The 13,182-nt window shown below is 44.7% G+C and overlaps 1 protein-coding gene across 1 annotated transcript in view; it reads right to left on the bottom strand.

The window, feature by feature from the left end:
- rptor (regulatory associated protein of MTOR, complex 1) overlaps window positions 1-13,182 on the bottom strand; it is a 151,395-nt gene that overhangs the window by 54,952 nt on the left and 83,261 nt on the right. The window contains 4 exon segments of the mRNA XM_029121917.2: window positions 2,906-3,007; window positions 8,131-8,206; window positions 10,205-10,349; window positions 11,004-11,104. Of these exon segments, the coding sequence (XP_028977750.2) occupies window positions 2,906-3,007; window positions 8,131-8,206; window positions 10,205-10,349; window positions 11,004-11,104 (424 nt within the window).

Below are 13,182 nucleotides of genomic sequence, written 5' to 3'. Positions count from 1 at the left end.
CCGTACGGAAGACAATATTGCGCGCGCGTTTTCTAGGCTGCCCTGAGTGTGTGAGGGGGAGGGCAGTATGTTAACAGATTGTGTTTTGGGCGCGGGGCCGGACATGGCGTGTTCCCCTGCGGCCATGCGTGAGAGGAAAGACGCGCGGACCCACCCACACCGTGCTATTTCCATCGTCTGCTTGGATATTATTAGTCCCGAGCACAGCGACCGGGGGCTGGGCGCGGGAGGGGACCGGGGTTGGACCGGGCCAGGGTTACCCGTCAACCTTCCAGCGGAAGGCGTGGGGAAAGAAGCGCTCGGTCTGTTTTCCGAACAGGAAGATTCAGCCTTGCGAAAGCGTTTGGATGTGGAGGGCCAAACAGGGATTCTTCCAAATGTCAGGATTATAAAACCACCCCAGACAGACACAGTGACTCAATCACCGTGTGCTACATAAGACAGTGGATCAAGTCATAAGACAGTAAATCAATTGGTGACGATTTTCAATCAGTAGCCGCCCACTTGTGACGGTCATAATGCTCAAATCCGATTTGCACGTGCGTGTCTCCTAACATTATCAACTCTTAGTCTTATGACTGCGCAGTTGACGGTTTAACTCTATAAATTAATAGATTTTATTTTCCAGATAAAAAAACTGTTCTATGAGGAATTAAGTCCAACCTCTGAAAGGTTGTATCAGAATTAGTAGCAGTATTTATTAGGATTTACATTATCCCCTGATCAGGCAGGTAGTCTGCCTGTGACCCAAAAATAAATTAAAGCAAGGTAATAGAGGATACACTGCTTAAATATAGTACCAAAAAAGGTTAATTTGAATAATTGTTTTTGATACATGTAATGATTTGCATCACAAATGTAGTATGATTCAAATCCAGTTTTAAAGAAAATATGAAAACTGGAAAAAGAAACATTACTCAGGGAAATGCTAAATTTAAGCTAAATCAAAGCTTAAACAATTTTGCATATGAAGAATGTAACAGAATACTTCAAATGAGCACTACATATTTGAAATCTATGCCACCAAAAACTAAACTTACAAATAATATAACTAAAACTCAACATGCCTTCTCACTGGTGCTGTCCAATACTGAAAACCAATATGGTGTATAAAGGAGTTAGTGTACCTTGGACTTGAATCCTTGTGCCAAAACTATCATTCTGTCAATATCCTGGCTGTAGCTTACAGTTCCCATCAACGGGGTTAATTGTATTGGACTGATGCAGAGGGCATTTCCCTTTTAGGCTAAAGACCAAGTTTTGCTTCCATGCCCCACCATTTGCTGCCCTACCAAAAAACTCTTTATTGTCTCGTTGTTGAGTACTATTACAAGGGATGAAACTAGATTTTTTGACCTGATCTGTTATACAGCTTTTAAATGATTACAGCCAAATATACATGAATTAATAATATTGTCCATGGCCTGCCAATTGTTCTTTCATATTTCTTTTTAAAATGTATTGCTAAAATTTGCCTGGGCTGGCCGAGTGTTTCCTGTACTCATCAAAATGTGAGGCCATTGATCAAAAAGCTGGAGCAAAACTATACGCAAATCCACAAAAGGAAGTTAACTCAAATGGCCGGGTCAAAACACAGCTTTTAATCATACAGAAATGCAGAGGAGGAATTGAAACAGCCAATACTTGCAATAAAACCCTCAAACATCCAAGTTGCAGTTCAGTAAGGAAGAGTGGGCAAAATTGTCTCCCAGTCGATGCAAGATACTAATAGAAAGATACATGAAACACCTACATGAAGCTATTTCTGCTAAAGAGAGCAACACAAAATATAGAAAATAAATAAAATAAATCGTTTTTAGGGGATGCTCATGCTTCTTCACAGCACAGTAGAATCAGCAAATAGAGTACATGACACGTGTTTAAAAAAACGTGAGGGATATATATTTTCAAAAAAGGTCAGACTTATTTTTCCGACACATTAAAGCGGCGTTTGAGGACAATTAAATGACATCCTGATCTTTCCCAATCCCTTTGTTTCAATGGGAAGTCTAGATTGGAAATATACGACTAGATAATATCTGACCACATCATCAGCGGAATCTTCTTTCCTTCTGACCTCTCTGGCTCTGTCTATTACTCATTTTCTCAAAGCTCTTTATCAATGGATTATAAACCACTGCATACCATCTCTGAGAACACAATGTGATGGCATTATAACAGTGGATCTCAACAGTTATTTTCTCAGGACCCAACTGCAAAGTAGATTTTATGGTGCCAAAAAGCTATCTGGAAGATTTATGCAATACCGAATGTAGCAAATATATTACATAAGACAACTACATTCCAACCTTTGTCACTGTCAATACTTCCATATTGGTTATATTCATGTCAGTCTGTTCCTGTAGAGAAAACCTAGACCTTTATATGGGCTGTCATCCCAATAGGGTGGGTCAGCTGTTCTTATGTGGTTTGTCTGCCCCGCCCCCCGAGGCAGCCAAAGCAATGGGACTGTTACCCACTCAGCCCCACTTATATCAGGCATATGTGGAGGAGCACACGAGTTCCACACCTACCTCCATGAATCCCCTTCCCCCCGCCCCATACACACACACGATGACTCACATGTTCACACAAACACACCGCCCCCTCGGAAATGAAATAAACAATGTCCACATGGAAGGGGGGGGGGGGGTCCGGCATTGGTCCTACCAGGCAGCGAGTCTCTTGGTTTTTATTTGTCGTTTTTATGCATCCCAGTGGACGTGCGAAGGAAGGCCGCGGCTCACAGCTCCGCTGAATCAGGGGGAAAATAGCATGCAGAGTACAGCAGCTCGGAGCAGCGAAGAGGACAGGCCGGCGCTTAGGGCATTGGCATGGCACTCCAGCCTGCGCGTGCTGTGCGAGACATGCATCGCATTTGTTGTGCGAGAGTGTGTGTGTGTACCTGCAGTACGATGGGCAGCTGTTCAGGTGGGTTCCTGTTCTCCACTCCCATGGTTAACCACACCTGGAAGGCGGTGAGCTGCTCCGCAAAGAACGGACTGTGCTGTAGAGAGGAAACACAAACGCTGAACATACTGGACCATGGGACCGTGTGCAGATATTTATCTAAATGCAAATCTCGCGTATCTGTTGCCACTTACACACGTTCAGCAACAGCTGTAACTTCTAACAACGTTTGAGACCCGAAGCAGCCTTTTCTTTTTTTCTCGCTCACACACAGCTACACACACGCACGCGCACACACAGACACGCACTAAATCAAACACATTCTAATGTGTTGCATCTATAATGTACTGCTCATACGCTGCCATATATCTTAATGCATAATGATTTTAATGACTTATCAAAGCTGTTTATTTATTTACATCATTTATGCAAGTACTGTGTATGGCAGCTCACAGGAGAGGACACACAAATGTAACTACAGGTAACAAACATAAGCTGATATTAACACACAAACACACACAATCCAGAGACAGAACTGAGTAAGGTCTTACATCGATCTGCCTATTATTACATAACACCCTTACATAACGACACCTTTATTTTTGGCTTTGACTCTTGACAGTGGCAGGATTGTTTAGTGCTTGTGAACGTGTGTGTGTGTGTATATGTGTTTGTGTGTGTGTGTATGTATGTATGTGCGTGTGTGTGGTAATGTAGGCCCCCTGTCCAGAACCACCACCCCTTTCGCAGCACGCCTCGGCCCCAGAGAGCAGCAGTGTCATGACAACCTGTGTCTGGCGGTATTGATTATGGCACAAGCAGAGGTTCATTATCATCCCACTAACATGGCAGAGGAAGTTCCAACCCAGACACATTCGCCCTGCCCAGAGCCACGAGAAACAGGAAGATGGAAATATTAGCTCCGCTTGACTATATTCATGTCTGAATAATCAAAGCACCGTGCTGGGCTCTCTCCCTCACTCTTTTTCTCCTTTTTCTCTCTCACACACAGTAATAGGCTGAGAGTTCAGAGGGTTTCTCACTGTTGTTGTTTGCATCTAGATCACTTCAATAACATCGATGGGGAGGAAAGAGAGAGAAATAGACACAGAGAACAAGAGAGGGTGAGCAGCTCTTTTCAAAAGACAGTGGGAGAGGAAGAAAAATGATTTTAGCGGACCCAGGAGGTTTAATTACGGTGGCATTAAGAGAGCCAGGGTAAGGGAGGAAGGGGGAGAATGGAGAGAAGGAGAGAAGAGAGGGGGGAGAATGGAGAGGAGAGAAGAGTGGGAGAGAGGGGGGAGAGAGCGGGGAGAATGGAGAGAAGGAGAGGGGAGAGGGGGAGAGGGAAAGTGGGGGGAGAATGGAGAGAAGGAGAGAAGAGAGGGAAGTAAGAGAGTGAGGGAGGGAGGGATAAAGGGAGGGAGGAGAGGGTGGGAAGAGAGGGAGGAGAATGGAGGGAGGGCGACCATCCTTCCTAAGGAGGAATACACGCCTCGACAGGTGAAAAGTTGAAGGGAGGCTAGGTTTTTTGGTTGTACCGTGAACCATGATGTACCATATTAACACAACATGCCAAGATACTGCTCTTAAATAGGACAGAGCTAAGTGAAGGAGGAGAGAAGATGGAGAGGGAAAGGACAGATGGATCAAGGCAGGCCCAGCAGAACCACTCCAGGGATTTCCATCAGTCTTTGACTGTCCAAGCAGAAGTTTCAGTAAATGGCAAGCAAGTTGAAAAGTAGTAAAACATTCAAAACATATATATATATATTTATAAGACTCTTAACCATCAATATTCACACAATCTGATATCACCGTGTTGGTGTTGTTCTTACAACATAGTTAATGCTCCAGGACCATCATTGCAGCTGACCTGTATTTAGGTGGTTAGCCCAGTCCAAAGACAGAATATTCCCCTGTTCCCCACCTTTTGACCTAACCCTAACGTCAGAAAAACCTATGCCTAAACCTAACCTCAGTGGTACCCGTGCCTAAACCTAACCTCAGTGGGGCCTGTGCCTAAACCTAACCTCAGTGGGGCCTGTGTCTAAACCTAACCTCAGTGGTGCCTGTGCCTAAACCTAACCTCAGTGGGGCCTATGCCAAAACCTAACCTCAGTGGTACGCACCAGAGTGAACAGGAAATAAATACTATCAGTTAACAAGATATGTTTCTTGCCATGATGTTCAGGAATGGATTATTAACCATTTCTGATATGAATGGTAATGATTATTATATCAATACACATTGACTCACCTCTTGTGCTACTGTATACTAGTATCATCTGACTGGTACTCATTTTCTCACTGCTCTCAGCTTACTTTCATTTTCTGAGGCTGGCCAAAAAACTGATAAATGTCACTACCACCCTTCCACGTGCTCATGATGACACTCATTGTGAATGAAAGCTGACTAATAAAACTGCCTTCACTTTAAATAACAAACGATAATGCTATTTATCATACAGTAAGCAAATACGACTATACAGTATACTCTACGAATATGCAATTAATGAAAACGACTACTGTCTGCATAAATTACACATGGAGTGCAACAAATGATTGACACTTGACTCAGACTTCACGTGAGCTTTCTGACAAATCTAACAAAATCATTGACATTAGGATGAATGTGTGGCTAATTAGCTTTCCGGGTAACTTAGCTATGATAGGTAACATTAGTGACTGTTGATTGATTAGCACTTGCAAATCGGCCCTTTTTCACCAGAGTTGTTTTATTTACTCTACATGCAATTACTTACACTTTTTAGCAATCTATCATTTATTTCCACAATTACAGTTCCAGCACAAAATTACGTTTTGATTTTAAAACTATAACAACAGGAAGATAGTCTGTATAACACTCATATTACATTCTAGTTTTCCACTTTTAATACATTTGAAAGTAATGAGATAGAGAGACAGTACATTGTTCGAAACTGATTGTACCTACCAACAGCACTTACAGCCAGGGTTGCCAAGTTAAGCAAAAATGTCCAGAAAACGGCTGCTCAAAACCAGCCCAAAATGTCTGAAAACTAGCCTATCTTTTGTTGGTGCACAACATTGACTATTTTACAAGTGAAACCCGTGGATATTGCAACCCTGTTTACGGCAGTCGACCAACGGCTTCTGCTGGGGTACGGCAAAAGCACCTGGACAAACCACACGCAGAACTGTAGTAAACCGTAGAACTAGAACCGGTGGTAAAAATAACAGCAATCTGTTACGTTTATTTATGATTATGTTTGCATGTGGATGTGTCCCCCTCAAAATATATTGTAATTAAAACCTTGTGCTGTAGTCACTGAAATCTGGATTGAGATTGGTTTTCCCCAAAAAACAAAACACCTGAGGGACGTTGGGCCTACAGAGACTTTGCTGAACACACCTGGGCTACGAGTTGGAGGGAAAAAATGATAGGTACACGAGAACAAGTTAGGCGTGTTTAGATAGAGGTTGTAAAATAGACCGTCGGTTGTTGACTGGAGGGCTGTAGAGGGCTTACCCCTTACACAACCCAACTAAACATCTTGTTGTCACAATCAAGTTTTCTACCAGCCAGCTGCAGCCTCAAGCCGGGGGTTTTAATCCAGAGAGATTAGAATTTAATGTGTTACAGTGGCAATGGATTACCTTACCATGAAGAGATGCCGGCCGTTTGTGGCTCAACAGGACGAATGGACTATTGGTTTCAACAGGGAGCTGCTTGAATGCATCATATATGACCATGTGCTGTTACCAAAGACAATGTTCAGTCTGCTTCAATGCATCATATATGACCATGTGCTGTTACAAAAGGCAATGTTCAGTCTGCTTCAATGCATCATATATGACCATGTGCTGTTACAAAAGGCAATGTTCAGTCTGCTTCAATGCATCATATATGACCATGTGCTGTTACCAAAGACAATGTTCAGTCTGCTTCAATGCATCATATATGACCATGTGCTGTTACCAAAGACAATGTTCAGTCTGCTTCAATGCATCATATATGACCATGTGCTGTTACAAAAGGCAATGTTCAGTCTGCTTCAATGCATAATATATGACCATCTGCTGCTACAATAGGCAATGTTCAGTCTGCGTGGGCAATGAATGTGTATTTCTTAGCTGTCAATATTCCTGAAGATTTAGAGGCAATTGTCAGGGCCAGTTGTTTTGTACCAAAGGGTTAACTGCCTTGTCGGTCAGTTTTGGGATTGGAGCCAGCAACTTTTGGATTACTGAACCAAGTGGCCACGACTATGAAGACCTCACCACACAGAACTCAACATTCACAACAGTAAGATCCAATGGCTGAACACAATACAGTTATTCAAAATAACACAACTGCCTTTTTTCATTCATTTATGTTACTGTAGGCCACCTCTTGCTTTGTGCTCGGGGGTGGAGATAATAAAACGCTGGTTATCCGCAGGAAAAGTGATCCATGGTTTTGTCTTTTTGGCAGTGGTCCGCTGTCGTGTTAACAGGACAGTCTGTTACGTGGCCTACAGCCACTCCACAGAGGCTGCTAACTAGCTGAGGCTGCCCACTTGCGTCTCCCTGCTATTGCCACTGGACCAGATGAGTTCCATGGGACCACTGTGGACTCCGGACAGTCGATGACATGGTATGTTCCCCGCGAAGCATATTTGACGCGGTTCTGGTGTTTTTCACACTGCTTCCTCAACCAGGAACTCACCATGGTTCAGCTCATGGGCTGTTGGAGTGTGACCAGGCAAGCCAATTGGATTCAAATAGAAACCCCCCCAAATCCAGACAGTGCCGGCTAATTGCATAAACCTTTGTGGGACACCTGGACAAATCTGAGAGCAGTATTCTAACCAAACGACACAGCTAACTGTGAAAAGTTACTTCACCGTTGCCCCATTTAGGTGGCCCTAGTTTCCAGACTTGACACCCTGAAATGACAGACAGCAATCGATCTGGTGGGGCTATCCGTCAACACACAGAAACATCCCATCAGTGCAAACAGGGGAATTCATTGAAACGCCTGAGGGCTCTTGAAAGGAAGAATAAACAACCTAGCGTAGACACATTGCGGCGCGGCTTGCTGGACCTTGGCAAAGATGGAATTCGGCCACAGGGCACGAAAGTAGTTTGAGACCGGTGACTTTGACAAAGGCAGGGGATGACAGTTGTTTGCAAAGTTCCAGAGAAACGGGTGATGCTGACGAGGGGAACAAACACACAGTAAATAAACACACTGACCCTAAAGGCAGTACCCTCCTCGATGATGGTGGGCAGCTGAGAGAGGCAGATGTCCACAGCCAGGTCCCACGCCTGCCTGTAGGGAGGAACAACACAAACCGGTTACCATCGACAACCGTCTCCCACACACCCGCCTACACAGTCTAAGACTGGGTCTCACCAAGGATCCTTTCATAAGCGGGGCGGCGATAGTATCTAAACCCGCAGTACTGTGCTGCCTCCCTCCCCCATCATCGCTGAGGGAGCACTTAAGAGTATAGCTAAGTGGTTTCTCAGCTGGTTTGAGTGTGTGTGTGTGTGGTGGGGTAGAAGCTCTGGGACTGAAGAGGTTTTGGCTTTTTCCGCGGGTCAGAAGGCTCACAAAGGACATAACCATTCTGTTGATTTAAGAAACAGCTCCATAATGCAGCCTTTATAATACAAACACTGCCTTTATAATACAAAAAAAATCAATAATAATGAACAGGGTATATCTCTATGTTCTGAATGACTAAGTAACTGACAACTTTTCATACTTCCAGGAGACCTCTAGAGTTGTTCAATGTTTCCTTTAGACAGTTGCTGCGGCGATGTTTTGCCTGTTATCAAAAGACTATTTCAGATGCAGTAGACATAAAACACCCAGTCAATAGGCGCATAAGAAGTAGCTTATTACTTGTTGGAGAGATTGGAGGGAGAAGCCTGACAGGACCCTCGCACAGCTTCTACCCCCCAAACCATAAGACTTTTACACAAGACTTCCACGAGATTAACAAATGGCTAACCAGCTACCGGCATCTGTCTGTCTATTTTCACCATCAATTTAGTATCAGAAGAGGACCACCCAACCCTCTGAGCCCTGCTGCTCACTTGGTATCTGGGCAGTTTCCAGTTTTTTTAGGGAGTTTGGCCGACCCACTGTGTTTCTCCATCTGCATGTGGTGTTTCAGGCTGGGTATCCGCAGCACTTTGTAATGTAAAAATGACTTAAGAACAGCTTTGTTTACTGATGAATGGACAAATGTTGGTGTAATGACAGTGTCATCTACTGGTGTGCAGATAAATGCTGAAAAAGCATTATGAAATGTGACGCATTGTTATCCCCCACCTTCGACAATTGCGTATTAGCATGCGTTTTATGTCCTGAAGTGGATTACCCCTTTAATGTTGCATAACTGCTAACAAACACAACCGCTCATGCTGGGCTCCAGTAAGCACTGAATGCTACTGTGCTTTGGCAAGCGACCCAAAGCAGATGGCAGCCACCGTGAATCGGCGCAAATGCATGTAGATCGCCTAGGAAACAACGGTCAGCCATTTCAGTAGTTATTTTATAACTCAGCGTTTGGAGAAGATGATTCCTTCGACTAATGGCCACAATCAGCACTCGGGCATCCGACCCTCCACAGGTGATAGATCGAGGGTGGAAGTTTGGAGGACCACCCTTCCTATCATCCTCCACAAGTAGTAGATAGAGGGGGATGAGTGGAGGACCACCCTGCCTATTATCCTCCACTAGTAGTAGATAGAGAGGGATGAGTGGAGGACCACCCTGCCTATCACCCTCCACTAGTAGTATATAGAGGGGGATGAGTGAAGGACCACCCTGCCTATCATCCTCTACAAGTAGTAGATAGAGGGGGATGAGTGGAGGACCACCCTGCCTATCACCCTCCACTAGAAGTAGATGGAGAGGGATGAGTGGAAGACCACCCTGCCTATCATCCTCCACTAGTAGTAGATAGAGGGGGATGAGTGGAGGACCACTCTGCCTATCATCCTCCAATAGTAGTAGATAGAGGGGGATGAGTGGAGGACCACCCTGCCTATCATCCTCCAATAGTAGTAGATAGAGGGGGATGAGTGGAGGACCACCCTGCCTATCATCCTCCACTAGTAGTAGATAGAGAGGGATGAGTGGACGAACAGCCCGTTGATCAAGCCTGCACCATGAACAGCTAATGGAGTACAAAGTCAAAGAGGCGCACATGACGCATTTGCCACAATGCTCATTTGGGTTCTAAACATAAATGACAAAGGAACAGATAAGGGACATTTTGGGGGGAAATGCCAACAAAGACTGCGTGTGTCTTACCACATGGCGTGCATATATGTAGGAGGCAGGCGCGGACTGCTAACAGGCGTGCAGTTGTATGACCTCATTATCCTTTCAGCCAGCAGGAAATTCCGGAACAAACTGGCAACCAACAAGTCCTGGCGAAAGAGCTTCTGGAATAAATCTAGAGTGATAAACAGAGGGGAAAAGAAGAACAGACATAAGGGAATATATATATATATATATGAGAGATGTAAATACAAGAGATATATATGAGAGATGTAAATACAAGAGACATGTAAGTGGGATACATACACACACACACACACACACAGAGAGAGAGAAAATATATAGAAATATTTGAAGCATCAAACAAAGAGAGATATATAGAACGAAAGAGAGAAGTGCAGAAGAATAAAGAGGTGGAGAAAGTCCAGACAGATCAAGGCAGTAGGCAGCAGTAACATTTCGTCTGTTTATTAGTACATTAGCTGATTTAATTTAATGAAGCCAGGTCACACCAGGGTTAATCCAAATGAATGATAATAATCAGTGTCTGTGAGTGAGAGAGCATTCGTCATTGTTTGAGGTAGAGAATTTGCTTGTGTGTGTCCACATCTGAAAACGTGGCGTGTTTTAGGTGTTCCGTGCCTTCATTAATGGGGATTCTCTGTGATGTCGGCTGATTAATGAAGGAGCTGTAAGGCTTAGCCAGCCATCAGCCCGGTTCTATTACCACATCACAACTCAACATCACACCTCGCAAAAGTGGAGGTGTGAGTGCGGGCGCACGTGTGGGCACACACGAGTGAGCGCGTCCGAGCTAACGCTCATGTACCTCGAGGCAGCACGTTCCAGGCGATGGTGTCAGTGATGGCTGTGAAGATCCAGTTGAGTTCGCCTAGAGGGGTGCGTCGATCATTCAACCTCCCAGGTATCCTACACAGCAGCACAGACAGAATACGGATTATGTAGAGGGGAATTTTAACCTTTGTGCCCTCCTCGATTGTACTACCCTCTGGACACCTTCGTGGACACAAATGTCCCATTGACTTCCATTAAAAGCTTTTTTTTTTTATCTCACTTCCATTAGAGTATGGAACAATGCATTCTGTAATATAAGCATTTCATTTTGGAGAAAAGTAGTGATATTTGAACTGTATTTGACTGTATTCCACCACACACACAAACACGCACGCACGCACGCATGCACACGTGTGTGTGCGCGTGTGTGTGTGCACGTGCGGGTGTGTGTGTGCGCACGTGTGGGTGGGTGTGAGGGTGTGTGTGTGCGCACGTGTGGGTGGGTGTGTGTGTGTGTGTGCACGCGCGTGTGTGTTGGAATACAGTAAAAATCACTACTTTTCTTCAAAATGAAATGCTTACATTACAGAATGCATGGTTTTCTACTCTAATGGCAGCGAGATAAAATCTTTTGCTTATAATGGAAGTCAATGGGACATTTTTGTCCACAAAGGTGTCAAGAGGGTGCAAAATTCATAAACAGAGTATGAAAGACATGAGAGTTAAAGACATTGGATTTCAAAAATGTAACCAAAAATAAGAATTCTGCCAAATAATCATGCCCCTACCTGCAACACAGACAAAATGATCACCAAATCAACAAAATGGACAAAAATACCCAAAAGGGGCATAAAGGTTAAAATCCCTAAAAAAGCCAATATAGCGGTACCATAAATTCATTTAAAACATTTGCAAAATGCACATATTCATTTAGGTGGCATTGAAGGCACACTTTAAAATGTCCATCACCAGGCTTGATGTGAAAGCTCGTATATGTGCTGGTTGGGTCCAAAATGACGCCCTAACCCTTACATAGTGCACTAGCGTGCATGTCGGCTACAACACCACACATGGAATAGAGCGCCATTTGGAACACTGCCCGGCACGCCTGCAAACTGAATTTAAGTTCTCTACAAAGTCAAGCCCTAAGAGGACTCCTCTCTTCTACCCCGGCCTCCTGTGTCTTGGAGATCACTGTGAAATGAGCGTGGGGATTGGTCGTGCCAGGCAGGTGCTGTAGATTCTGGGACCGTCACCGTGGCAATTACTTCAGCCCCACTCCCAGCTCGCTGTATTTTAATGAGTCGTAAGGCTCAAACTGGACCCAAAGCAAAGAAAGACTGCTTAAGGATAGCACTCTAGAACCGGACCAGAAAGGAGAGAAGGCTAACGTATCGCACTCTAGAACCAGACCAGAAAGGAGAGAACGCTAATGGATAGCACTCTAGAACCGGACCAGAAAAGAGAGAACATTAACGGATAGCACTCTAGAACCGGATCAGAAAGGAGAGAACGCTAATGGATAGCACTCTAGAACCGGATCAGAAAAGAGAGAATATTAATGGATAGCACTCTAGAACCGGATCAGAAAGGAGGGAACGCTAATGGATAGCACTCTAGAACCGGACCAGAGGGAAGTGAGAGAACGCTAACGGATAGCAATCTAGGATCAGAGCGCAGGAAGGAAAAAGAAAGAGGGCCAAAATCTAATTCTGGCCCGGAATGGAAGAGATCAGCCTTCACAACAACAATAATGAGGAAACCCTTTATCTCCAGACAGACGGTGGAGGGATTCTTCCCCTCAGGCTTTGCAACCAAACGACAGAGAGCTTTCAAAACCATTCAGTTCAATCTCAACTAACGCTGACTTCAGCACCATTCCCTTAAACTGCTCCTTAACCATAAGCCAGTCACACGCTCCTGCTGAGCCTCTGTATGTTCATAGCCAAGCCCCAGAGGCTGTTTCTCCCCTGAACGGATGGCATCCCACCCATCGCCCCCTATTCCCCAAAGCCAGTTTCCTCTGTGTGGTATAATGATTGCTCCTGACAGCCCCAGTGTGTGAAGATCAATAGAGATCTGACAGGGCTGATGGTGATGCTGATGTGTTGACCGGCCTGGAAGGGGAGGACAATACTGCCAACACTACGGCAAGGGACACACTGTGGCGAGGGGCGTCTGTCCCGCCCCCATTCATGACACACACAGAGGCG

This window comes from Esox lucius, chromosome 9, assembly GCF_011004845.1.
Source record: "Esox lucius isolate fEsoLuc1 chromosome 9, fEsoLuc1.pri, whole genome shotgun sequence".
Lineage (NCBI taxonomy): Eukaryota > Metazoa > Chordata > Actinopteri > Esociformes > Esocidae > Esox > Esox lucius.
The sequence above is the reverse complement of the archived record's forward strand: the minus strand, read 5'-3'. Positions and strand labels throughout refer to the sequence as shown.